Consider the following 26,860-nt stretch of genomic DNA (forward strand, 5'->3'; position numbering starts at 1 on the left):
CTTCCAGTGTACGATCCAAATAGAGGAAGACTGCATCCTCGGGAATTGTACGCGCTTGTACACGTGATATTCTCTGATACGAACATACAATTATATCTACATAAGAAATATTACTTAAGTATAGGCTGAGTGATGTGCGAGAGGGTGTTAGGCCAAAGGACCAAGTTGCATGTAATATTTGATATGTGTGTTATGTTATGTTATGTTATGTGTTAGGTTATTAAGATCATGGGTAAGTAGGGGTTAGTGACCATGAACAACTAGATGACGATCTTGGGAATAGATCCAAAGTTTGGACTGTCCAATCTTAGGTCGAATTCCAAAATTTTAGAAACCAATTGATTTTAATAAATTTTAGAATAAATATCTTTTTATCTGAACTGTTTTAAGCAAATTTTAACGATATATGTTAAGGTGAAACTGACAAGTGTGACAGTCGTGATTCCTTTTCTAGATCCTGATTGATCATTTAATTGCTCACTTGAGTCAAAACTTGAAATCGAAATCAAATCAAACTTGGAAAGAACAGTATGGACAATTTCAACCTGGATGAATTGATGGACCTGGCAGAGGCATATGTGGGACCGATGGTAGATGCGATCTATCGTCGGCTGATCGAACGAGACTTCGCTCTGGAGGACCCAGAGGTGGTCATGTTGCTGACCGCCTTGATCAACATCTTGGGGCACGACAACCGTGGGGACCGCCCCACGGAAGTCCTGTTGATGGCAGCATATGGAGAAAGAGGAGTACTAGACCGTCCGAACATGAGAGTGATGAGGTGGAGAAACGGGGCTCTCTCAGGGAGTGACTTGGCGAATGAGCCTGGGTTGGGAAGTTCTAGGACTTACCAACCAGGTGAGATGCCAATTCCCTCTAAGCCTAAACCTGGGCTGACGAGAATGCATCGGGAGATGAACAGCGAGGCGACCTCGTCTGGTTCACCACTGAGAGCAGCTGTGCCACCAAAAGGGGCGAAAGTAACACAGAAGGTTCAGACGAACCAAACCATACAAGATCTGGACGAGATGAACGATCAACTGAGGAGTACGAAGAAGGAGTTAGACGATATGACGAAGACCATGCTGGCGATGGAGGAAGACCGGGACATGTGGAGAAAGTTGTTTAAAGACTGCAACAAAAAACAGGGTCAAGAGATCGAACGCTTAAGGCAGGAATACAAAGAGCGATCGGAACAGGCGGCGTTGACGACGTCCATTGAGAAAGTGATACCTGCAAGGGATATTCCTCGTGGGCAGTCCCCGATGGAGCTCTTGACACCTCGAGAAATGAGTCAAACAACGGAGACACGGCTTCCAGCAGAGACGAACCGAGTAACAATCCCGGATCCTAGTGACACCTTGGGTGATCCCGTCGTAGAACAGACAGTGAGAAAACTGATAGAGACAGCTGGACGATTGGTCGCTAACAAGAATGCACCAGGTTCCGGGGTGACTGCACCCTATGGAACGATTGACGATACGGGCAGAGTACAACTCTCCCAGACAGTAATCAGACAAGGGATGAGTAAGGTGACACCACTCATGGGGAACTCGAGAATCCCAGAGAGGAAAGTAAGGAAGATGCCAGCGAAGAAAGTGTCTCGTGTAATAGACGTGCAGAAGAATAATCAATTGAAGTATAATTTCACGGGAGTTCCGGAGACAGATCCGAGAGCCTGCTTCAATCGAGCTACCTGGAGCCCGGCTGTGAACCTGCAGCAACCACCACTCGGGACATCTCACCTGATATTGGGAGACAGCTTAGTCAGAGTGCTGTCGAATTTGAGGACCTCATGGGTCACCACGGTGATGGCCTTTAAAGGCGCGACGATTGCCCAATTATATCGCATGGTGGAGCTGATGAATCCAGGGAAGATACCCAATGTGATGATCTTAGTTGGGACGAATGATATCTCCAGAGGATCAGATGAGCAGGAAGCACTGTGGGAATCAATGATGGTGTGTTTGTTTACTACTCTCTGGCAGAAGTTCAGTTGCGCGGTACTGACCGTTTGCACGGTGCCAATGAACGCAAGAAGCCTGACAGCATCAGGAAGAAGGCACAACGAGGGAGTCATGAGATGGAACAACATCTTGAGAAACCTAGCAAATCGAAATGCCGGAAGAATGATCCTCATGGACATTGAACATGAATTGAGAGCCATGGATCAAGCCAGACTGACCACAGATGGCATCCACTTCGACAGTGTCGAAGGACAAGCTTGGTTGAATCGAGTCTTCCAAGAACGGTTGGATGAGCTGGAAGCAGAACTCTTTGACACAGGAGTGCTGAAGGAAGAGGGAACGGTGAGTGATACGGTGATCACCACCTTTGTGCCTCCTAACCTGGAAACACGCTTGGGTACGGTCCCAGCCGTCACAAATTACCGGCAACAAAGCTCCGGTGAACCAGGTCGAAGAACAGACGTACAAGATCGGTTGGGAGAAGCACCGATGAGGAGGACAATTCATCCTAGGAAAAGGATAGGACCTGTCAACCAACCAATCGAGGAAGTAGCAGGCACATCCAGATCGGACACTAGATCGGAGACGACGAGTACCAGTCGAGAGGAGAGACCGAGCAGAGGCTCATTGATGTGGTCGCGATCCATACCGTCTCCTTGGCATATATACAAAGGCGAACTAATGAAGCTGGACCTACAGAGAGTGAGCTTCATCGAAGATGCAAGGAGGATGCTGAATGGAGCGACGCTATCCGTCAGCAGATTGTACTCGATAACCGGCGTAGACTGGTTGATAGCCGCTAGCATAAATTTCAGCTCCACGACGGCCTTGAGATTTGCCGACTTGGAGGGACTGCCCTCCAACAACACAATAGGACCTGTGAATGCAAGACCGTTGCAAGATGTGAGATTGAACCATGATGAGAGGAATCGTGAAGAAAGACCAGGAAGACAAAGCAAAGCAATGCAAAGACAAAGCAGAGATGAGAAAGGCCAAAATCATGGTAGTAGCGAATTCAGAGTTCGTGTACACCTCTAAGTCTTTGTTTTGGCCGGACGTCATAATGCTGGCCGCAGTTGACCTAGACCTATTGCAATCAGTGTCATTGGCTATAGGGGTACAAAGGCAGACAGAAATGAACCCGATAACGATTGTGTTTGCTGGCATCAACGACCATCTACACAGTAGAGGTTTTCTGAGCAGGCTCAGAGATCCTGCAACAGCAGAAAACGCAGTATGGCCAGCGATAAAAGACATCCTGGAGTCGATGGGTGAAGTGGTAGACGCGACAAAGGAGGGGTCATTCAATAAAGTGACGTTGAGAGTAGTATTTGCGTTGTCTCCGGGATATGCACATCTCCCGGATGGACTGAAATTTGTGTATGCAATGGTAGCCTTACTTTCGGAGGGAAAATATGATGTGATCATATCAGCCCCGAATCGCATGATAGAAATGGAGAACCTGAGGCCACTTAAGGCTGAACTGCCTGCAGTATGGTCAGATATCTCAAACGCGATGAGAGGGTTCAAGGACCACGCGCTACACATGTTGGTGTTGGACGAAGTGCTGGGGTTGGAACTGTCCAACTTCAGTCGGCAACTCAAACTGAAACCAGGAATAGATGACGACCATCGAGTGATCACGGCGATGTCCAACGACTTGTGGTTCCGAGCAATGGAAGTGGCGAGTGAAGACACGAGAAGAAAGAATTCACTAGAGACGAGAGCTCATCTGGAAGCGATGGTGCTGAGAACCAAGCCGGAAGCAAACCAGTGGCTACACCTGAATCCGAGAGTAGCGGCATTGGGTGCAGATGCTTTTCAGCAAGGAACAGTAATTATCACTAAGATACACGCCTACTTGTTGAAGGAGGTGAACCTGGCGGAAAATGCCGGAGAAAAGACAGCTGAGTTCGTGAACAGAATGTGTCAGATTACTCTGGAAACCTTCTGGACCCAGGAAGTGAAGGGACAGGAGGGATTTGAAAGGACAGATAGCATGCTAGAAGGGTTGGGAGCCGGATGGACCGCGTCCTTCTTGGCAAAAGTTTACCCGAAAGTCTCGCACTATTTGATAAAGGAATTGCTCCAAGCAGTAGTGAAAGTATCGATAGTGGAATTAATAGCCTTGTTCGTGACGTTCGGAGCGGAGAGTTTTGTAAAAGGACCGGCGATACTGCTTACGGATGGAATACAGAACCTGCGACTAGGAAACTTGGGAGGACTGATGAAACTGGCACGTTGTCCAGAGCAGATGAAAGAGAGAGTGAGGAATCTGGATATGAAGAAATCCACAGACTCGTGGAACAAAATAAGAGACCTGAGACACATTCTTATCCAGTATCTCTTGCAGCAGAATCGCTTTGGAACCGGAGAAGACGAGACAATTGAAAGAGAGGAAGATGTTAGACGACATGTTGGAGGCATGCCGCTGTTAACAGATTTGAGCTTAGCTATGAGAATCGATCCCTTGGCGCTGATCAGAGGAGTCACGGAGTTCGTGACAGTGATCTATGGACCAGCAGTCACCTTTGCGTTCCCTGACGTTAAAGTGGAAGCATATAGGAGGTCGGTGTTGCACCTGAACCTCATATTGGCAGTGGACGGTAGTACACTGAACTGGTGTGAGCAGCATGCATTGCGAGAGCTCATGAGTGAAGATCTGTTATTTGTGAAAATATCGGAGCCAGAGATGACAGTCATCAATTTTGACGATCACTTCTGTGACCGCATGGGAGAAGTAGAAAGAGGGCACATCGAGGTGTTTCCAAAGCTTTGGAATCTGAGGCCCTATGACAAAACGAATGGTGAAATGACCAGAGTGCCTCGTCTCACAGCAGCCTATCACAAAGTGAGAGAAGAGACGAAGGACTGGGGCGATTACAAGAAGCTACCGGAGGCAATCCCTGAATTCCCTCTGATAAGAAGGATGCTGCTCGGAGCAGTCTCCGTAGTACAAACTCCTAGATTGAGAGCATTCGAAGCCAATGAAAGGAGAGTAGGGAATTTCATGGGAACGATGGATCCATACTTCGTAGGGAGAAATGCCGCCGTGTTGCAGTACACACGATTTGCATACACGGATCAAGCGACGAGAAGGCGAATAAGCAACGCCGCTACTCCCAAGCCTGGAAGATTTGATGAGGAATGGAAAGGACTAGGCTTAGCTCCGATGAGAATGAGAGGCAGGACAGAATTGCCTGAAGCCTCATTGATCCTGACCAGTGTGAGGAAGGAGATGAAAGTTGGAGGAGTATTGCAGACGAGAACTTTCCTAGCACCCTTCGGCTGCGAAGAAATCAAAGTGGTCCATGGAGAAGAGGAAGATAAATCGGCCGGTACATTGCTCATACCCAGATTCCATGAAGAAGCCGACAATGACGAACAAGGACCATCGAACTCGAATAAGGATAAGTCAGAAGGAGATGACGGACAGGGTGGAAGCCGTCAGACTGAAGAACCCATGCAACAAGATCAAGCTGGTGGGGAAGACGACAGGGCATCAACAGGAGGAGCATCCAGCCTGGATTTCAATATCTTCAGTGATCTTGAGAATAATGCAGACATGTTGGGAACGACTGAGCCAGCGGATGAAGGCATCTCGACACTGGAACCTCCGTCAGCCTTTGAGGAAATGAAACGGAATTTGCCGGAGAGCAGCTCTCCTGGCAATTCAAGAAATAACGACCAAAGAATCCTCATGGAATCACCTCGAAGGAGAAGAATAGAGGCCTCAGCCAGAGTACCTTTCTTGGGAACGCTGCCCGAAGAAGAATGGGAAGTACATCACCGAGACCACGAGAGTAGGACGGGATGTAAGCTGGACAGAGTGGTGTTCATGGAAGAAGTCTGGACTGTGATTCAGAGCTATGGGACCCAGTCCATTCTCAAAACAGGTCTCAATCAACCCTTGATGAGAGAAGTACTTGACAAACTTGATGAGTGTGAAGGGAGACTGAGTGAGTTATTGATCGACTCAGCCACTGATGAGAGTGAAGCGAATTCTCCCATCAAGATGACACCGCAGGACAATGAAGGAGAGGTGGTGTACCTGTCAAGGACCAGGAGAGGAACGATGCGATCGAAAATGGTGATTGATAAAATCAATGCGATGAAAATGAAGTTAGGCAGCAGAGTGATGCCGAGGAGAATTGGAAAGACGAAAGTGGATTCAGAAATATCGATGAAAGCTGGTAACTCAGCGAAAAGGAAGCGAGTCGAAGAAGTCATGGATTTGGGGCAGGGTGATTATCAATTGTCTGGCACAGATAGAATATTAACTGATATAGCGATGGTGCCACCCATTCTCATAGCAGGGATAAAGTCAACCGGTTATAAATCCAAAAGGAGTGACCGCACTCTGACTGGAGCAACTTTAGAAATGGAAATACTCAGTCAATGTGGAGAGAGTAAAATGAGGGACTTCAAACCATCTCCCATGAATCATGGAAAAGGAAGTGTTGCAGGACAACTGACACCAGTGGAATACAACCGACTAACAGTGTCGGAGACAGTGTCGATAGATGAACCCACCGGTGGATACATGGAGATGTTGGAATACCGGAACTCGGCTAGAGGGTATGTAATGGCCCTGGAAGACGAAAAAGCCATGGAGGGTTATCTGGAAATGATGTTGCAAGGCACCACCCTCAAGCAGAAGGCGTATGGAACTTTGGCGTCGTCTGACGTAGAGGCGGAGACGATCGAGCAGTTAGTGAGCCTTCCATGGAAAGCAGTAGTATTGAGGTATTTCGAAGAAGAAATGAGGACTACGCCAAGAATACATGCTCTCGTGGCAGTACCTTACGTAAGGACAGAATTACAACTCAGGCTCGCCTGGTGCATGATGGGACTGACTCGCGAAGAATATGATTCAGAAGAAAGGAAGAGATCAAAGGAGGAAAAAGTTTTCCTTATGACGAATCTGAGGGATCTGATAGTCCAGGAGGGAGCAGCAGTAGCGTGTGCAAAGCGGAGAGACGCTCTCTGTTTCATTCGATTCCTGATAGAGCAGATTTCAGGACCTGCATTAAACACTTGTGTTAAAATGTTGAGGGAAGGCGATGAGCGAACGAAAGCCATGTTCTTACTAGCAATGCTGGATATGCAGCAAAGTAAACCGATGAGGGTGAACATGAAAGAACCTGAAGAATTGGAACCCATGAAAAAGATAGACGAGATCAGGAGATTCTCAAACAAGGAGTTGAGGCTCACTAAAGAATCTATGGGAGCATTGCCGAAATCCAGTGAATACTGTGGACCGATCAAGAAGAAGTCATATAGCTATGTGTCCGGGATTATAGGGATAGCATACAATCCTTTCCTGAGTGAAGACATACGCGATTGCTTCTTTGATTATGAGCAGGCGGTGTTACTAAGATTCTGGACGTCCAGAATTGTGACGACTAAGAGCGTTAACAATCCACAGGCCAAATTGGGATTGGTCTTGGAAGAAGAGGTGACTGCACCTTCAGTACCAAAATCCGACAAGAGAGTGGACTTTGGGTTATGATTCTCAGATGAATTACTGAGAACGAGCTTTATGGCAGTGTGGGAATTGATGAAGCCATCATGGTGTCCTAGTCCCAACGCTGACTCAATATTACGGGCGACACAAGACATACAGAGGGAACTGAATGCGGACTGTAACCTGCGTGACCTCAACATCATATATAATGTGATGATAACAGCCTCTAAGAGCAACGGAGAAGATAAAGTGGAGTTGCCTGGCTGGGGACCAGAAGACTGGGTTAAACCTGGTAGCTGTCTGGCGGAAGTCTGTGGACTAGAGGGTCACGTTTGTGGAAGTCTAGACTGTGTGAAAACCCTGGAGAAACAACACAAGCAATTGACAGTATTGTTTGGAAATGTAGTGATGAAAGCAAGAACGGAAACGGAACTGATAGCAGATTGCCATGGAGGAACCGATGTGAATCTAGTGACAGCACTAGGATTCTACAGCATGTTTGGTTCTTTAGAGTCACTATTGAATCTAGAACAGAAACATGAGATGGTCACAGCCATCAGCGTAGAAGTATTCCCAGGAGTTCTGCAGACTGAGCAGAAGTATATAGGAAAATGGAGGGAAGCAATCGAAACAGAGATGAACATCAGACACAGCGAAAGTTATTGTAGACCATCAGGAGCACGATATTTGGTGGGTTCAACGTTGGCTCCAATGTGCAAGAGCAGATACCCTGTACATTTCGTGGCTGTGGACGTGAAGAGTACAAGAACGATCGTGGATCAAGCTTTCTCAGTGCCAAAGTGCGTGAGATTGGCGAGAATGTCTGAAAAGTCTTACGAGTTACTATGTAAGATGTTCTCAGCAGTTCCAGAGAGAACCAAAGAGGAGTTGGAGTCAATACTAGGAAAGAAGTTCATGGGATATGTGAGCGGGAACTTCAGTGACTTTGAAAAACAGAAACAGAGAGGATCAACTGTCACAGATTACAATGCAGTAGACGAGAATGATGAAATCCACCGAGTGATGATGGAAGTGGAACCATTGCTGGAAGCTTCAGGAAAACGCAATTGGAGGAGCATCATGTTGACACATGACGAGTTTCCTTGCCACTGCTTGCTGCAGACCTGGTGGTATCCCAAGCGTAGTAATTTGGTGTTGATCTGGGACTCTGGAGAGCTGCTCTCCATGGGTTTACCAGATTCATCACAGCCCATAACAATAGTGATAGTGGGAGTTATGATGGCGATACGATGGCTGGAAGCTCATGTGAGAGAAATTAATAGACAGGAGGCACCGACGAGAGAACAATTGCAGAAATTAGATTGTCTAAAAAATTTAGATCTTTTTGAGACAATGTGCAAAGTTCTAAACATTCCGATGGAAGTGAAGAAGATATGGGCAAGAAAACGATTGATGCCATGGTTCAGAGCTAACATGACTGCATGGTTGTACGAGTATGCGAAAAAGCATATGTCGAAGTATGGCAGAGTATACAGTGAATATCAGCTGGACATTGGGGCAGGAGCTTTCAAGCGAGCTTTCGTGACCCATCGGAATGCAGTGACCACCGCTGTGAAAAGAATTTCCAGGACGAGCGAGCGTAGTGGAAATGAGAAGGCAGAGATGCTGAAAGAAGATTTGGAGAGAAACGTGACGTTGTGTCTCCACAACAGCTTCTGTAGAAACAGAGAATCAAACGTGGATCCCCTACCTTGCTGTAAACAGAGGGTGGAAGAGCAGAAGTGTTGGAGGACGGCTTCCAACAGCGTCAGGATAGTCAATGACGTGCTACAAGACACGGAAACCGAAAGTGCGGAGTCAGTGTCACAGGAGGAGGAAATGGAGCATTGACGAATGGTCGAGAAAACAAGAGGCGGCAAGAAAGAAAATTAGAAGAATTTAGAAGTTTTAGAACTTCTAAACGACGAAAAAAGAGGAGAACAAAGGAATGATGAAGAAAAGTCAAAACTCAGAATTGTTTTATGTGTGTGAAAAACTCAAGTGAGAAACCAAGCAACCAAGTTGAAATTGAAAACTGAAACATTTTTGTTGAGTTTTGAAATTGTTGCATTTATAAATTTGCATTTTGGTTTTAGTTGAAGTGGCTTTAGAGACACTCACTTATTATTTATTTAGAAAGGCTTAAGAGGAGAGTATATTTAAATGTTTCAGCCTGCATTATTGTTTTTAATCACTTAGGAAGACTGATCACTTTGTGGTGACATGAAAAACTTGAGTAACTTCTTGAGGAGGGAGGTTGTTGCATTGTTCTTTCTAACCACAAGGTTTTTTGGTTTTAATATTCAGGACAATAAACAAGCAAGATTTCCGAAGGGAAGGAGCATAGTAGGATAATTTTAGCTTGTTGGTTGGCAGGACTGTCCTGCAAGCCAACACCTTTTAAATCTAGGAGAAAAAGCTTTAATCGGGACATTGACACTGGAAGTCAGAAAATATGTTTTATCTTAAGTCATATCCTCAGAGTGCAGATTAATGAGAGAATTTGAAGGCTATAGTGATGTAGTATGATGCCATTTATATTCTGCAGTGAGTCGATGTGACGTAGATAAAGGTAATTTCGTGCATTTTGTAAATTCTGTTCGATGACACTGTATCCATTTTACGAACATAGAGCGATTCAATGAGGACATTGACCGGACTGTCCGGGGAGTATGTGACATTCGACCAGAATGGCCAAAATGCAATTTATGCAGACTTCGAATTTTTAGCAGTAAGCCTTCCGAGTTGATGATTTCGAAGGATTAACGACGTTATTCGGATGATTGGCAGAACGGTGAAGGTCAGGATATTCCCGTATTTTAAAATTTTAAATTTTCGAAGAGATGACGTAACATTTCTGAGAAACGTCAGAAACGGCCATTTTAGAAAAAGAACTAAGAAAAACAGAACAACTTTATCTGTGATTGCGAACAGAACGAAAATCGAGATTAAAGAAAAACGACAACGAACTACAATAGCAGAGAACGTTCCAAGTTGCAACTATTGTGCTGCTACAATAGTTGCAAGGCCGTTGCCGACAACGGTGAAGGGTGAGAACCAGCCTTCCGGATTGGTGTGAAGTTGAACTTAAGGAGCTTGATTCACTGGATTCAAGAATCCGGAAGGGTTTCGGGACTGGAACTTTTAGCCTTTTATATAAACTTTTAGCTTCTTGTCATGTCCTGAATTGAATTTAATTAACAACTGGATTCATTTTGATAAGGATGAGAAGCTAGGAGTGGGGGAAAGGGTTGATCCATCTTCGATGGAGATGATGATTTTTATCTACTGAACAAAAACAATAGTAATATAATAAGTAGTAGCCCTGTTTTTAGGAGTGACCTCGTGGTCTGGGGATACTGAGACCCAGCCATGAGCTCACTAATTTTGCATGTAATTCAGTTAATTTGAGCGTTCTGGTCGAAGCCGGAGAGCAGTAACGTTTTTGTCGACCCGATGTAAGAAAGACCCCCGAAAAGTACTGGCTTGGTAGAGACGGTGAAAAACATGCAAAGCTCTGTTTAGACGCTAGCCAGTCGTCTTAAGACTTAGTTTTGTTATCCGTCGATATGTATCTTCCGGGCGAATGTTACATTATTATATTACTATTGTTTTGTTCAGTAGATAAAAATCATCATCTCTATCGAAGATGGATCAACCCTTTTCCCCCAACTCCTAGCTTCTCATCGTCGTGAAATGAATTCAGATGTTAAATAAACTCAATTCAAGACAAATTTGGCCCGGTTTGAAGTTTCAATTTGAAGTTGTGGTATGTTAGTGATTTTGTATGAAGGTTGCTCCTTTAGAACTTGAGCATACACACCCCACCATTATAGTAAACTCAGTGTTGGGAGCTATACTTATTTTATTAAAAAGCTGGGGGTATAATACTTATTGTATTGAAAGGCTGGGGGTATAATGTGTTAGAACCATTTTTTGTATCGCAATTGGCGAAATGACCAGCTTTGTTTCTGTTAAAGATTGCTGTCGATTTGTAATAAATCGTGGAAAATATTTCAAACATTGGAACTCCAGTTTTCAGAAAAATGCCTCGCTCGAGGTCACGATCTCCTGCCAGAAATAGGCACCGTCATCGTTCGAAGTCGCCTGATCACCGCAGTGACCGATCAAACCGAGACCGGCATGACCGTGGACAAAGGGATCGAAGTCGTTCTCCTCGAAGGAGATCGAAGTCACCAAATGCACCCAACCGGCCAGCAAGAAAAGAAGCGTTCAGAGGACCGGATTTGCAAAGTGAGTTGGAAAAACGAAACTTATCTGCTCCAATTGTAAGGTTTTTTCCATGACATTTTAAAATTCCGATTATTGATATGAAATAATAGTAATAATTTCTAGGAATTGGTTTCTAACCACAAAGTTAGCAAAAATGTCGTTGCTGTGGACGAGTTGTCTGAAGCAGACAAAGAAATGATGAAAACAATGGGTTTCTGTGCGTTTGATACGACAAAAAATGCTCAAACAGAAGAAGCAGATAACCAGGTACCATTTCAGACTACACATTTAATTCATGAAAATTGATTCTGACAGTTGTGAGAAAATTTCAGGATGTATTTAGAGTAGTCGCTGGTTCTGATCACAGTTACTTTGACAAAAATTTCTAAGGTTTTTCCAATTTTTTTTCAGGCGATCTCGCGCTGGTCATAAAACTTGTTTTTTGTGCAAATTACTCTCCAAAATACAAAGTATCACTAGGCATCACCTTCAAAAGGTAAATTGCTGTACCTGATTTTTTTCTGAACTTTTTCCAAAATTTCAATTCGTTGCCACCAAAATTGGTGAGTGGACCAAAAATCCAAATAAGCGTGGGTTCCATTGCTTTTTAGAGTGCCGCTGCAATTGCGACGAAAAGAAACTATCGACAGTACATGAACCGCAAAGGTGGCTTCAATCGGCCGTTGGATTTTGTTGCTTGAACTCTCGTCATTTTCTTAACGACGTTGGAAAACAAGGAATGGAGACGATATGCAGATGGAAGACGTTGTTTTTCGAAGAAGTTATATCTCTTGAAGCTAGTTTATCAACTGAAAGTTTTTAGTATCAGTGATTTGTTATGTGCAATTTTATTTTTCTAAAAATCGAATTGTTTATAAAAACAACAATGATATCCTGTTGCTATGAAAGTTGCACAGAATGGTCCGACCACATTGATTGAAGGACAATTTTTTAAATAATTTCTTTTAAACTAAATTCCTGTTATTACACTTGCGAAGATAGTGTTTTAGTGCGAACCCTCTTTTTTTCCAAGCTAAGTCGCAAATATTGGTGCGGCACTATTATAGTGGGGCACTTTTACAGCTTTTTGATAGCATGTATTTTGACATTTGCGACTAAATTAACACAATTGATGCATTTTTAATTCATCAAAAGAAACGAAAAAAAACTATTTGTTTCAAACAACATCAGAATAATAAAAACTCAACTTTTCTTGTAATTTTTTGAAATGCATAATTTATACATAATGTGGCTTTATGTTTTGCGATTTGTTACATGCAAAGTTAGTATGGATGCCTCCAGCTTGTTATATTCCAAATTATTAATCACAAAATTGAGTCTATATGTATTTGGCGGTGAATCGCATTGGCAATTTGTTAGCATATGTAGCTGCTTTATTCGTGACTAGTGTTTGTCGGTTGTTAAGCTTGAGTGGCTGAGGGGATAGTGCTGGAGACTCAAAATCTCTTGATTGCAGTAGGTCACAGATTCGAATCCTACACGTAGCCGAGATTTTGCTGATTGGAGGCTTAATTATACTTTTTTATATATAACTTGATAGAGCTGCTTTTTGGTCGTGTTCTCGCAAGTGTTTGCGAGCGAAGCTTCGCCTCTGTGTTAATCCTGTACAGGGCGCTGGAGTTCGTTTAGAGAGACAATATAACAGCTTAACCAAAGTGTATATCTCAGGAGAGTTCATTTGAGAGTTCATTTTCAAGTGATTATTATCGTTTCAATTGTAAACTTCGTTTCAATAAGTCTGAAAAACGGAAAAACTTTAGGCCCAATTTTCTCGACATTGATTTTTTGGGAATCTGAATGACGACCAATAAGGTTTTCTAAAGACCTGACTTGCGAGTTTTCTTTGCGACTTGCGAATTTTCTTTGAGGTAGCTAAAAATGGGGCGAAAAAGTAGCTTTTCCTTTTTTCCACTCCGTAATTTAAGTGACATGGTCGGAACAATTAAATTATTACCTGAATTGAGTCTCATTGCATCAAAGTTTCAGATCAAAATGGATAGCTTTCAGTTTCAGCAAAACCAAAATAACGGAGGTTTCCAGCCAAATATGCAAAATATTCAAGGCTTCAACTCATTACCGCCTTTTCCACAGCAGGTCAATAATCCTCCGCCACCATTTCAACCAATTATGTCTAATCCGCCCTTTGCACCCACGATGACAACGAATGGAACACACGCGAGTGCAATGGTTGGACTACCTTCTCAAGTGGTCACACCAACTCCTCAAAACGGGCAAGCCCCTCTTGTCATGGACGATGTAAGTTGTCACAGCTAATTGTAATTTTAAGAAGCATATTCTATCGTAGCTATTACGAGTAATGAACGTAGCGAAGACTCTTATGTAGGTCTTGGTGATTTTTTCATGAACAAAATCTTCAAACTTGTTTTTTGTGCAAATTACTCTCCAAAATACAAAGTATCACTAGGCATCACCTTCAAAAGGTAAATTGCTGTACCTGATTTTTTCTGAACTTTTTCCAAAATTTCAAGTCGTTGCCACCAAAATTGGTGAGTGGACCAAAAATCCAAATAAGCGTGGGTTCCATTGCTTTTTAGAGTGCCGCTGCAATTGCGACGAAAAGAAACTATCGACAGTACATGAACCGCAAAGGTGGCTTTAATCGGCCGTTGGATTTTGTTGCTTGAACTCTCGTCATTTTCTTAACGACGTTGGAAAACAAGGAATGGAGACGATATGCAGATGGAAGACGTTGTTTTTCGAAGAAGTTATATCTCTTGAAGCTAGTTTATCAGCTGAAAGTTTTTAGTATCAGTGATTTGTTATGTGCAATTTTATTTTTCTAAAAATCGAATTGTTTATAAAAACAACAATGATATCCGGTTGCTATGAAAGTTGCACAGAATGGTCCGACCACATTGATTGAAGGACAATTTTTTAAATAATTTCTTTTAAACTAAATTCCTGTTATTACACTTGCGAAGATAGTGTTTTAGTGCGAACCCTCTTTTTTTCCAAGCTAAGTCGCAAATATTGGTGCGGCACTATTATAGTGGGGCACTTTTACAGCTTTTTGATAGCATGTATTTTGACATTTGCGACTAAATTAACACAATTGATGCATTTTTAATTCATCAAAAGAAACGAAAAAAAAAACTATTTGTTTCAAACAACATCAGAATAATAAAAACTCAACTTTTCTTGTAATTTTTTGAAATGCATAATTTATACATAATGTGGCTTTATGTTTTGCGATTTGTTACATGCAAAGTTAGTATGGATGCCTTCAGCTTGTTATATTCCAAATAATTAATCACAAAATTGAGTCTATATGTATTTGGCGGTGAATCGCATTGGCAATTTGTTAGCATATGTAGCTGCTTTATTCGTGACTAGTGTTTGTCGGTTGTTAAGCTTGAGTGGCTGAGAGGATAGTGCTGGAGACTCAAAATCTCTTGATTGCAGTAGGTCACAGATTCGAATCCTACACGTAGCCGAGATTTTGCTGATTGGAGGCTTAATTATACTTTTTTATATATAACTTGATAGAGCTGCTTTTTGGTCGTGTTCTCGCAAGTGTTTGCGAGCGAAGCTTCGCCTCTGTGTTAATCCTGTACAGGGCGCTGGAGTTCGTTTAGAGAGACAATATAACAGCTTAACCAAAGTGTATATCTCAGGAGAGTTCATTTGAGAGTTCATTTTCAAGTGATTATTATCGTTTCAATTGTAAACTTCGTTTCAATAAGTCTGAAAAACGGAAAAACTTTAGGCCCAATTTTCTCGACATTGATTTTTTGGGAATCTGAATGACGACCAATAAGGTTTTCTAAAGATCTGACTTGCGAGTTTTCTTTGCGACTTGCGAATTTTCTTTGAGGTAGCTAAAAATGGGGCGAAAAAGTAGCTTTTCCATTTTTCCACTCCGTAATTTAAGTGACATGGTCGGAACAATTAAATTATTACCTGAATTGAGTCTCATTGCATCAAAGTTTCAGATCAAAATGGATAGCTTTCAGTTTCAGCAAAACCAAAATAACGGAGGTTTCCAGCCAAATATGCAAAATATTCAAGGCTTCAACTCATTACCGCCTTTTCCACAGCAGGTCAATAATCCTCCGCCACCATTTCAACCAATTATGTCTAATCCGCCCTTTGCACCCACGATGACAACGAATGGAACACACGCGAGTGCAATGGTTGGACTACCTTCTCAAGTGGTCACACCAACTCCTCAAAACGGGCAAGCCCCTCTTGTCATGGACGATGTAAGTTGTCACAGCTAATTGTAATTTTAAGAAGCATATTCTATCGTAGCTATTACGAGTAATGAACGTAGCGAAGACTCTTATGTAGGTCTTGGTGATTTTTTCATGAACAAAATCTTCAAACTTGTTCACGCTCAATTTTGATTTTCTTTACGGTTGGCTTTTGATTTCTTTTTAAGTTCAGTTAATTTCCATTGTTAAAAGAGGCAAGCTCCAATTTAGAACAGCAGAAGTTTAAAGGTCGCGAAAAACCTGATTGATTTCTAGATTCGAATGTCCAGATTTCCCACCTGAATTAAAGATTTACCTATTGATTCAGTTTTCTCAAGTTGGTTTAATTTTATCAAAAGAAGTCTCAAGCATAAACTGTTCTTGAAATTCAAAGAGCTTTAATTCGAAATTTGATTTTTTTCATAAACAAGTCAGTTTTTATTGTTTCCTTGCGTTCATTATTGTTTCCAACTGTCAGTTGGGTATGTTTTTTAAATTTTAAATGAGCGTTTTCTTGTTAATTCATGGATCATTTACGAAATTTGGCGAAAAGGAAAGCTTGATCAGCTGTTTGAGTTATTTCTTTTTAAGGGCGACGTGCAAGAAGTTATCGATGACAGGGAAGTAGCTCCTGTGAAAGCATTCTACAATGAAGCATCTGTACTGAAGTATAAACAGGAAGTCGATGATTCAACAGAGGCCCCCGCGCCTACTCACATCCATCCAGAAACTAATATCAGTGAACCCTGTGTTGACGACCAAGGAGATGTTCCGATGGTGTCAAATGTTGAGGCAATTGATGAGTCAGAGGAGCCGGTAGTCAATGAAATCTGCGACGAAGATCCCCCTGTTGAAAAGGAAATAGAACGAGAGGAGTCATTAGCTGAAGAGGAGAATGTCGGCCAGGTATCTATGGTTGAAAAAGCACCCGAAGAAGACGAGGAACTTGTGAGTGATGAACAGACTGCTGAATTGATTGAAGAAGAGGAAAAGGAAGCTGAACAAATTGAAGACGATAATGAGCAGAAAATTGACGAAGTTGAAATAGAAGAGAATGAGGATTTTGCTCCTGATGAGGCCGACAATGTTGAAGAAAATAAAGTCACCGATGAAGAAAAAGAGGTTGAAGAGAAAGAAATTGAACCAGCAGAGGCGGTGTTATGCGGGGAGTCAGGTTAGTGAAAAGATTGTCCAAGGCTCTATAATGACAACATTTTAAAGTTTCTGGCATCATAAGGTAATTTTCATCATGCAGAGCCTTTCAGAGTTGCAGTTATATTTAGACACTGTTAATTCAGTTCGTTCAACTTTGATTTAAGGTGAAGCTACTGTCGAAACTGCAGAGAACGTGTCTGAAGAGATTACTACAGAGAAGACAGATGGAGAAGTGACGTCAGCTGATGATGACACAGTTGAGACGTCAGAGGAAGCAGCAGCGGACCAAGAGGCGAAAGAGGAAGTAGCAATAAAGAAGTCGTCGCCCAAACCGACCAAGAAGAAGGAGACTAAAGCAGCAGTCCCTTCGCCCCCTCAGAACACATCAGGGAGACCCCAGAGGCAGAGAACGGTAGTGAAACCCACCGACTTCTCGCCCGCCCCGGTCACTCCACAAAAGGTACTTACGATATATTAGTTGCCAAGTTAATGTTAATTATAAACGAACTTGGGACGTCGTCAAAAGGTACTTTTCGCCAATTCACTATCTTTTGGGGTGAAGTATTTTAGTTCAATTATACGGTTTGATCGAATATCCGAGTTCGAAAGTTTTTGGTTGAGTTCTTTGAAAAATGAGCGCTTAGGAATTGGTTCCTGTTTCCAAATACTTTTATTTTATTTTGGAGGGCATATTTCTCTCCTTTGAAAATTGAATGTTAAAAAAACGTTTTTGGTGTTTCTCTGTGCGTTCAATAACACTTATGAGACTGAATTTTTATTGTTTCTATATTGAGTTCACCTCAATCTATATGCCAAATAAAATCAGCTCTCTGATTTATGGAATAAAATTGGTTACAATTTTGAGGCGCATCTCTTCTGTCGTATCCATTGTCATTTGTAATGTTTTCTAGAAATCCTCCAAATCTCCTCCACCCTCTAAAACGAAAGCAGAGACACCTAAATCGAAATCACCCCCAAAGAAAACGGCGGCATCTCCCAAAAAGCCAACTGAAGACGACAAGGAAGAAGAAAAAGAAGAAGATAAGGAGGAAACTACTCAAGAAACGACAACCACATCTTCCCCTAAAACAAAGTCACCCCCAACTCCGAAACAAGCGAAGTCCAAGTCTAAGAGAGGAGCCCCACCCAAGAAAGTAGAACCGGCTGAGGACGATGAAGATGGAGACGATGTGGAAGAGACGACAACTAGCTTAGAGAAGACGCCACCTGCGCAGTCGAAGAGAGGGCGGCCTAATAAAGCCGAAACTAAGAAGGTAACTTGAACATGTTTAATTTCAATTCAACTGCTCGTTTTTCTTCCAATTACTTGAAGGGTAAAATTGTAAATCTTATACCCTTAAAAGCCACTTTGTAAATGATTTTGTCCGCGGATGTACTGCATTGATAGTGCTAGCTTCCAATTTTGAAACTTTCAAATTAGTGTCCCCTTAATTTGTTTTTTTTTTCGTTTAAGGCGCCTGCTGCGAAGAAGCGAGAGGCCAAGCCACCTCCTCCCCCGAGGGCTCAGGGCACCAGGAGAAGTGCACGAGTGGCTGCTCTGGACGAAGAAGAGGTAGGGACCGACTTCATTTCACTCATTTTCAGGGTTGACCGGCAAAATCTAAGTGTAAATGATCGACAGTTGTTTAATTCGAGTGGTTTTTACATTTTTTTTCCGAAAAAATGTTTTAGGAATTGTTTTCGCTCAAATTTATTCTTTTGCGGTTGGGTTGATCTTTAATTTTCTAGGTTCAGTTTAAATTCTTTTCTTGCATGGAAGGCGAATTACGCTGTCCAATACTGATGTGCAAATAGTCTGGGCTATCAAAAATTACATATCAACGTAATTTAGACGCTCAAAAAGGTCGTGTTGATTTTTTAAGGAAAATTCAATTGCTCACAGTCTTTTAAACTACGATCTCCAATTGCTAAAATTCAAATGATAAAAACTTCAGTGATTTCTAGTTTCGAGAAGGGACTTAAATTTACATTTTTTCAGCGGTGTGAAGAAATTATCTTTCATTATCATATCCCAATTGGGTTTAGTTTTATTGCTCTTGCGATCAGCAAGGGTTTGCAAACACCGGGTACTAGATTTTTCCCGTAAACAACTTTGTAAACAGAACTCAGTTTTTGTAGGAATGGTAATTTTCACGACTGCTGACATGCTCAATTTCCTGAAATTTTTAATATAGTTACCATCGTTGAGGTTAGGTAGTAATCAGGTGAAATTCAATTCAGGCAGAACTTCGTGGTATTTGTCCTTCCTAGTTTCTGTCGCTTTATTTTATGTTTTTTATATTACCTGGTATGCTTTTAAGGGCTTTTTTTCCAAAACATGGGTTTCATTCCAACCGTTTTTTTTTCGATTTAACGATTTCGGCTTATGTTATATTGGCTTAGTCATTTATATTACGTAGTTTCGAGGGAAAAATGAATTGCTATGCTTTTTGTGTTTTAGTACGGATGGGTCGTAAAAATTTTACAGCTCAACGTTTTTTCATGACTTGTTTTCGAGCCAACAGAGGTCGGCTTTTGTAGCCTTTGTTGCCGCTCGGTAATTCTTTCAGAATGCTTTTTAAGGCTGTTTATGAACAGCATCCATTACAAACATGAAATTTTTGTAGGCATATTTTTTTCGAATTTTCATCACTCTTATAGGTCGTGATGTTTTTTTTTGTTTTTTATTTCAGGAAATTCTCAAAATTTGTCACGCTCAAGTTTGATTTTTCGCGGTTTTAATTTTGATTTTACACTTGTTTGTTGATTTCCTTTGCTTACACTTGAAAGCAGCATAGTGTTTTAGTACGAACCTTTTTTCTAACCTAACTCGCAAATAAAAGTGTTCACTTGTTTGGTGGCTTTTTTGCTATAATGACGATCTGTGGCACTGGAAATTTCATTGCATCTGTTCTCTGCTGTATTTGTGGCTTGTGTTTTGAATAATTAAGCGCCCGTGGCTTAGTGGTTAGCGAGTTAGACTCATAATCTCTACGTTGGTGATGGAATCCGAGACGTATCCGAGTTTTCACTAATTCGCGGCTTATTTCTAATTTTTCTTATTCCACTTTATAGAGATGCTTTTTGTCGTGAGCTCGCTAGTACGTGCGAAGCGAAGCTTTGCCTCTGTGAAAAATGTGTAATAAACGATTTCGAAATATTCAGAATTTTTTGTTCGAATTTCTAAGAGCTTCAACGATTTTTTTAACTCAAAACCATGAAAATTGTGAATGTTTTTTTTTCCAGCTTACTTGTTACTTTTACCTGTTCTCACACATTTAATGTTTCAGGCTCCCCAAGGAAAGAAAACGAAGCGCACCTGAATCAAAAGAGAAAGAAATGCTGTCATATAACAAAAGAGCTGTTCCATGAACTTGGATAGTTTTGAACTAACTCTGTGATTCGTATGTCGTCGTAGGTTTTTTGTCGTCCCCTGAAATTGTTGTTTAAATCTTGTTTTATTGAAATGCCCAAGGCATTCTAATCAACTTATGGCTTAATCTATTTACTGTTATAATTTTCCACTGCTCGTCTGTAAAAGTTCTCAATTTTGATTGCCTAAGCCTTCAAAGTTCAATTTTCGAAGTTATGTAGCGTAAAATTGAGAGTTTTGCTGCAAATTGTTATTCTGATTTCAAATGTTCTATTTGTCCAATGATAGTCTGGTAAGTTCATTTTGTTTTAACCAATAGCATATTTTATTTGGTCTACAGTTCGTAGAATTTGAGTTTTTATTCTTGGCTTATTTTTTAAAAAATCTTCGTTCAGATTGAAGCTATGTTACTTTAAACAGCTCTTTAAGTGTCAAAAACTTTTGAGCCTGTGAAATATTTAAATTAGTCGATTCAAGTTTTCTAATCTGTTTATTGTAGTTTTGACCTCTCTTGGCCATGTGATCATTAGATTTGACTCAAGTCTGTTGCATCGATAGGACTAATAGATGTAAAAGAAAATAAATAGCAGATTTATTTTTTATTTCATGAGCGCATGGTCATTTCAAAATTTATGTCTTTTGAGAAGTGAATACTTACTTTGCGTACGACATAATTAATTATTCAGCCTTTGGTCGTTATTGTGTCTATTAAATTCTTCTTGGGAAGTTTCCAAGTCCTACTTTGAATCCAAATCTAACATCTTAACTACAGGAGACTGTTTCTTTTTATATTCAAAGTTCTAGTTTCTAGTGCTGTGTATTGTAAATGACATCTGTTTTGTTTTCTAAGTTTTCACCCTGTTCACATAACAAAAGTGTATTCGACTATGTTTTATAAATGCAGTAGTTCTTATTCGTATTAAACTTTAATTCATGTTTTAATTTTGAAAGTTTTTAAGTGAAACTAATTGTCTGAAAACTGAAAAGTTTCTAACTTTGCTCGCACTCATTTCTCAAGGTAAATGAACGATCACTTATGTTGGTTGTTTGATTTTGTTTTAATTTTTGCTCTGAACTTCATCGAATAGGGGAATGAACTATGGCGTAGGATCCGGTTTTCCTCACGATTTTTTACTGACTCGAAAGAAGTTAGCACAGGGTCAATTGTGGTATCATATTACTGCAGTTTGATGATTTATTTGGCTATTAGTGTTACTGAGTCTTGCAGTTTTGAACTAGTTCAGTCAGGGGCGGATCTAGGGTTTTCTCGAGGGGAGGCGGATTTTCAAATTTGTCGACCTTTTTTTATGTCGACCAAATCGATTTTTCGACCTCTCCCAAAGCACTGTTTTGTCCCTATTTGGGCCAAGTTAAGTGCGCCGCCGGCAAAATTTTGGAAAAACAGGTCAAAAAGGCGTTTTTAGGCACTTTTCGGAAAATAATCGCGTTTTTTCGATGCGCGCTTCCCCCTCAAAATTAGTATATATTGGAGCCGAAGAATTTTTAGGATCCATCACCAAAAATGGATATTGGAAAATAGTACAAAGGGAGAGGAAGGCATCCCCCTCCCTAAATCCGTCCCTGAGTTCAGTAACTTTTAATATAGAAAATGCAAAGTTCAAAACAAACGGATAAAAGGTAAAAACCTTTGTTTTTTTGCGACTTTAAATATAAATTTTGTTGTACTTTCTTTGAATAATTTACTGCCGTCAGAATTTTCTGTGCTATTCAAGCAGCAAACAGCTATCCTTGTTTTTTCATTAAAAGCTATCCAAGGTTGTTCACGCTCCAGAATATCTTTTTAGGACTTGACTTTCCAATGGCGAAAAGGCCAATGGCGCGAAAAGAAAATCATTTAATATAAAATATTGTGGTAAATTTTTTTTCAACGTAAGATAACTAAGGGATTTTCAGAAACATGGCATTGGCTCTTCAGAAACACATACTTGGCTTTTCAAAATTGTGTAGATTTTTCGGGTGTCGATTATGAAAGTTTCTTCAATTTCAATCAGCCTCAATGCCATATTTGTTCCTTGAATTAGTTAATTATGATTATTATTGGATTAACTTCAAGGAGTAGTATGCCATTTCGACGACAAAACCAGAGTAATATTGGGGATTCTGCCATAGGAATTTTTTCGATCTTGGATCTTCGCTGTCCAACCCAAAAACAAATGATTTAAACAAAGTGAAGCTCTAACGGCGCGATAAAGACTTTGGTTCTTTCGCTAAGTGTAGATTCGGCAGAGTTTTTTCCCAAATTTTTCGCTGAGTTCTTTTTTCGCGGATTTTTCATACGTGTAAAAGGTAAAATTTAGCCGCACATTGAAAAGCAATTACGTATTCCCAATTATCTGATGGCTAAACATTTTGAATTTTTGCAATGTCGCAGTAGTGAAGACGTTATAGTTTAACTGTGAAAGATTGCTGTTCAAATCTTGAAGTGTTAAAAAATTTTTAAGTTTTTTGCCTTCTAAAACTCATTGTTTCGTTTGTACTTGTGAAGTGCATTTTCATCTCAATAAAAATTGATATGGATACAAAAGAATAAAGTTAAGAATTTCAAATTATAATAGTACAGTCATTTATGATTATTGCTAACTTAATTTGACTAGTTTAAAAACCAAAATTTTTCGAGCTTCAAAAACATTAAAAGTGCATGCAACGGATATACAATTCAAACTTTTTGCGGAGGTTTTGCCTTGAATCGGTACAGCTAAAAGAAGCAGTTTGAATACATTGGGTTTTTTGCAATTAATGCGATAATTGGGACTTTCTTTAGTTCAAGAAAATCAGTCGTCTGCAAACCTGTAAAATAATATAGAAATTCTGTTTTGTCATTAAACATTATCCATTTTGCTAAACACAACCGGACACTTTTCCGAAGCACTTTTGTAGTGTGCTGATTAAAATTACCCAAAAAGTAAAGATAACAAAAGATTTTTCATCAGAATTTTGTAAGTTATTGGTGTAAATGGTGTAAATTATTTGGCAAAAAATGGAGCTAAAATCTTTCACCAAAAAGGTCATTATTTTTAAAGTTTATCAAGAAATAAGCTAAAACTTTCGAATTGGAAGTTTTAAAAAACAACATAAAAATCAAATTAAAACTTAATACTTCAAACTCAAGTAAAAATTAAAAAGCAGTTGAGTGACATAAATTGTTTTCTATTCATACTTCTATTTCAAACATTGTCATGATGTTCTTAGTTCTTTTTTGTCAAAAAGTGTCTCAATGGTCCAAAACAGTTGAATTATCGTAGAAAAAAGAAGTTAGGTGCCCCAATGAAAGCAGTGCCCGGATTGACAAAAAAAGTTTATCGTAGATTTTCATATGAAAATAAATGTGTATCATACAATTTTATAGACCCAAATACTATGTATGAAAATATGTTTTTTTTTCGAATCTATGAAATTTTACTTCAAGCATTGTTTTTATCATACTCTGGAATTAAATTTTTTGCCATTTTTTGAACGGAAACTGTGTGAAAAAAGCAAAAGCGATTTTTTTGATACTAAGAAAATGTGTTATAAGCAATTTTCTTTTTTCCATGGGAACATATGTTAGGTACTTTTTCAAAAATGAAAATGCAAAAAACATTGTTTCATTTTTTGCCCAGAGTAAGTGACATTTGCCACACATACAAATAGCATTTGCTTATATTAGCCATGTAAGTTATTGTGTACATTTTCAATCAGTGATACACAAAAACGTTATTTTTTGTATGTGGCTACAAAAATTTCAATTTGAAATTTTTGATAGCTTAAAAAAATATGTTCTAAAAACACTCTCTTGTCATTTTATAATTTTGTTCAAAAAAATAACATGGACTACGTTACAGACACACATTTTCAAATTTTGTGCGCAATTTTGTTTTCATAAAATGTTTATTAGAGCACAAAAGCAAGTTTGCAACGAAACAAAACTCAACAATTTCCATCTCAATTACAATTTTTGTATAGTAAAAATCGTATCATATACATTTTTGTTGTTCGAATAAATTTTTTTGTTTGGATTTTTTAATGCCAAACTTGCACTAATCTAATCAAAACTGCCACTAAACTGTATTTTTTGAGTTTTAAACCAGTTTAAGATAATATTTGAACAAAGGTTTGATTGAAAAAACTCATCTTACAGATATTTTCTAGGAAAAAGGTATGATAAGAATTTTTCCACAGAATCCATTTATATAAATGTATGATAGAAAATTTTCTTGCATAAAATCCCTGGATTTCGCCCCCACTGAATCCGACCCTGCGCTACGTATTTGATTTTCATTATTTAAGGGCTGTTTATCAACTTCATCTGATACGTTTTAAAAAAATTTTCATAGTTTTTCGACTAACTTTAACTTAATGAAAACTTAAGTTTTCAAATTTTTTTTTTAAACTTCTCTCTTTTTGCATGACAAGTGTTGCGAAGTTCTGCTTCGCCTCTGTGTGTAATGTTATAAGGGGGTGGAAAACTGGAAAAGAGCCTTATTAAGAACAGGCAAAAATTTGATTTTTAAATAGATCATAATAAAATTAAAATGTTACAGTTTAACTTGTGTATGGAATTAGTAACGGCAGTTCAATTCACAACTATTTTTAGTGAGGGATAAAATGCCAGGCATGTAAATTATAAACTGAGCAGCTTAGACGGACGCTTGGTGAAATACAATAGTCGTAAAGGTAAGCACACCCGTCTGGGTCTGATTTGAAATCAACCACCCGAGCGTCTCTTTTCCTCACTTTCCTCGAAAGTTCGAACAAAATTTTTTTATACATATGTTGGTCTTTCAAAAAGACTTTTTTCTTGGTTGTTTTTCATTGCAAAATTTCATTCAATGTTCATTTTTGTTTTCTCTAAAAAAATTGAGGATACACAGCAACAAACGGCTGACATTATTTTTATAAGAAATTCAGTTCAAATAATTGCTCATTTTTTGCAGTTCAATGAGAAAAAATGAGCAATTTTTCGACCATGATTGCATTGTTAAAAACAGAATAAGCTAGAATAATCTTAAAACTTTTCTGTATTTGTTGCTTTTTTGTTGTGAAACTTGTTCCAAACAAATTTTGTTAAAATTTAAGCGACGGAGTTCTACAAAAATGGTATGATAAGCAGTTTTCCAGCGGCTTCATTTATGAAAATGTATGATAAGCATTTTTTTGTATGGAAGTCAGAAGTAGATGAGTGAGGGAGAGTGAGGGGGGTTGGTCGCAGACCCCAATGTATTAAAATAAGGAACAGAGCATCCGGTCTGCAAGCTATGTATTAAGATAGGGTATAAATTTTTCTATGTATTAAGATAGGAATTAGGTTTCCTATGTATTAAGATGTTAAGGTTTCAGATGGTAAGTTTCAAAAAAAAAATTTGGCGCCCGAAATTTTTGGAGCTCGATTTGCCGATACTTGCGTTTTTAGCTAACTTCTACAATTTAGATGTTTCGATTAATGTTTTATCTGTTTGAAACTATGAGAAAACTATCTGAAGCTTAAATGGAACCAAACGAAATTTCGAGAAAAAAAATCTTGTTTTTTGAGAAAAGGGTTAAAATCAAAAGATGAAGTATGGGAATCACTGCTTCGTATAATCATTCTACCACAAGCTTACAGTTAATTAATCAATACTGAATTGAATGCTATTACCTTATCAGTTATTTACAAGTTCAAAGGTTTTGTGTGTAGTCCGTCGCCCTGAACTTGTCTTTTCGGGTAAAAGTAACTCAATCCCTTCTTTGTTTGCTCCTGTGTAGCAACCGTATGATCAATGGTTCTAAATCCTCTGTTTGTTGAAGTCAATTTGATTGCTTCGTCGAGTACTTTTCTGTATTTTTGCAGAAGACTATCGCCGGATTGCGCTAGAACTATTTTATTCAATCCTTTGCTGATAAAGTTCATCTTGTCTGATTTGTTGTCATAGCAACAAAAAGTCTTGCAACAGATACATAGCATCATCGTACTCCTAATCTTTTTTTTTCAAACAGTCCAGCTCTCGTTTATTATGTTTCTTGTGAACGCTACAACATGTTCGTGGAAAAAAATTTGTTTTTGAATCCGCTCTAAATGAATCTCTGCAATCATTTTATCTCAATTTTTCCCACTAATTTTTTTTTCCAGACAAACACAATCATACAGATTTTCCTCAGCAAGAGCTAAAAACAGCAAACCCGTGTCCATTTCTAATTCTTCAAACTTATTTATATCACAAAACTTGTCGAAAAAATTGTAGTAAAGCTCAAGGCTTCTCAGTTTTGCATACTGCAGAAAAATCAGACAATTATGGGTTCTTTGTCTTCAATGGTTGACTTTAGTAACTCAATCTCGTACAAGTCTTTCGGAACAGTGTTCAGTCGTTTGAAGTGTGGTTCATCAATTGCTTTGTGTGTTTTCTCATCATTCGAATACTTTGTGATCGTATGTCTCGATCTATCCATTATCTCG

The 26,860-nt window shown here is 39.6% G+C and overlaps 2 protein-coding genes and 1 long non-coding RNA gene across 3 annotated transcripts in view; all 3 read left to right on the forward strand.

The window, feature by feature from the left end:
* LOC134852177 (U4/U6.U5 small nuclear ribonucleoprotein 27 kDa protein-like) overlaps positions 1 to 12,626 on the forward strand; it is a 332,923-nt gene extending 320,297 nt beyond the window's left edge. Inside the window, exons 2-4 of the mRNA XM_063868489.1 lie at positions 11,468 to 11,723; positions 11,791 to 11,934; positions 12,279 to 12,626. Coding sequence (XP_063724559.1) covers positions 11,481 to 11,723; positions 11,791 to 11,934; positions 12,279 to 12,368 — 477 coding nt within the window. The 5' untranslated portion in view covers positions 11,468 to 11,480 and the 3' untranslated portion in view covers positions 12,369 to 12,626. The remainder of the gene's footprint in view (positions 1 to 11,467; positions 11,724 to 11,790; positions 11,935 to 12,278) is intronic.
* A 1,046-nt stretch (positions 12,627 to 13,672) lies between these two features.
* Positions 13,673 to 14,591, forward strand: LOC134852178 (uncharacterized). Its single transcript, XR_010164282.1, has 2 exons — positions 13,673 to 13,944; positions 14,244 to 14,591. It is a non-coding gene; the product is annotated as an uncharacterized LOC134852178 (long non-coding RNA).
* A 1,048-nt stretch (positions 14,592 to 15,639) lies between these two features.
* On the forward strand, positions 15,640 to 21,380 carry LOC134852179 (muscle M-line assembly protein unc-89-like). The gene is made up of 6 exons (XM_063868491.1): positions 15,640 to 15,911; positions 16,494 to 17,076; positions 17,222 to 17,517; positions 17,969 to 18,331; positions 18,532 to 18,630; positions 20,348 to 21,380. Exons 1-6 carry the CDS (start codon positions 15,648 to 15,650, stop codon positions 20,378 to 20,380), a joined length of 1,638 nt encoding a protein of 545 aa, XP_063724561.1. The 5' UTR covers positions 15,640 to 15,647; the 3' UTR covers positions 20,381 to 21,380.
* Positions 21,381 to 26,860: the final 5,480 nt, after the last annotated feature.

Source organism: Symsagittifera roscoffensis, chromosome 7 (assembly GCF_963678635.1).
Source record: "Symsagittifera roscoffensis chromosome 7, txSymRosc1.1, whole genome shotgun sequence".
In the NCBI taxonomy this organism is placed as follows: domain Eukaryota; kingdom Metazoa; phylum Xenacoelomorpha; order Acoela; family Convolutidae; genus Symsagittifera; species Symsagittifera roscoffensis.

Coding starts and splice junctions, on each gene's coding strand:
- LOC134852179 (XM_063868491.1), top strand. CDS start 15,648: ATGGATAGCTTTCAGTTTCAGCAAAACCAAAATAACGGAGGTTTCCAG. Junction 15,912..16,493: donor CCCCTCTTGTCATGGACGAT/GTAAGTTGTCAC, acceptor TTTCTTTTTAAG/GGCGACGTGCAAGAAGTTAT. Junction 17,518..17,968: donor CCCCGGTCACTCCACAAAAG/GTACTTACGATA, acceptor AATGTTTTCTAG/AAATCCTCCAAATCTCCTCC.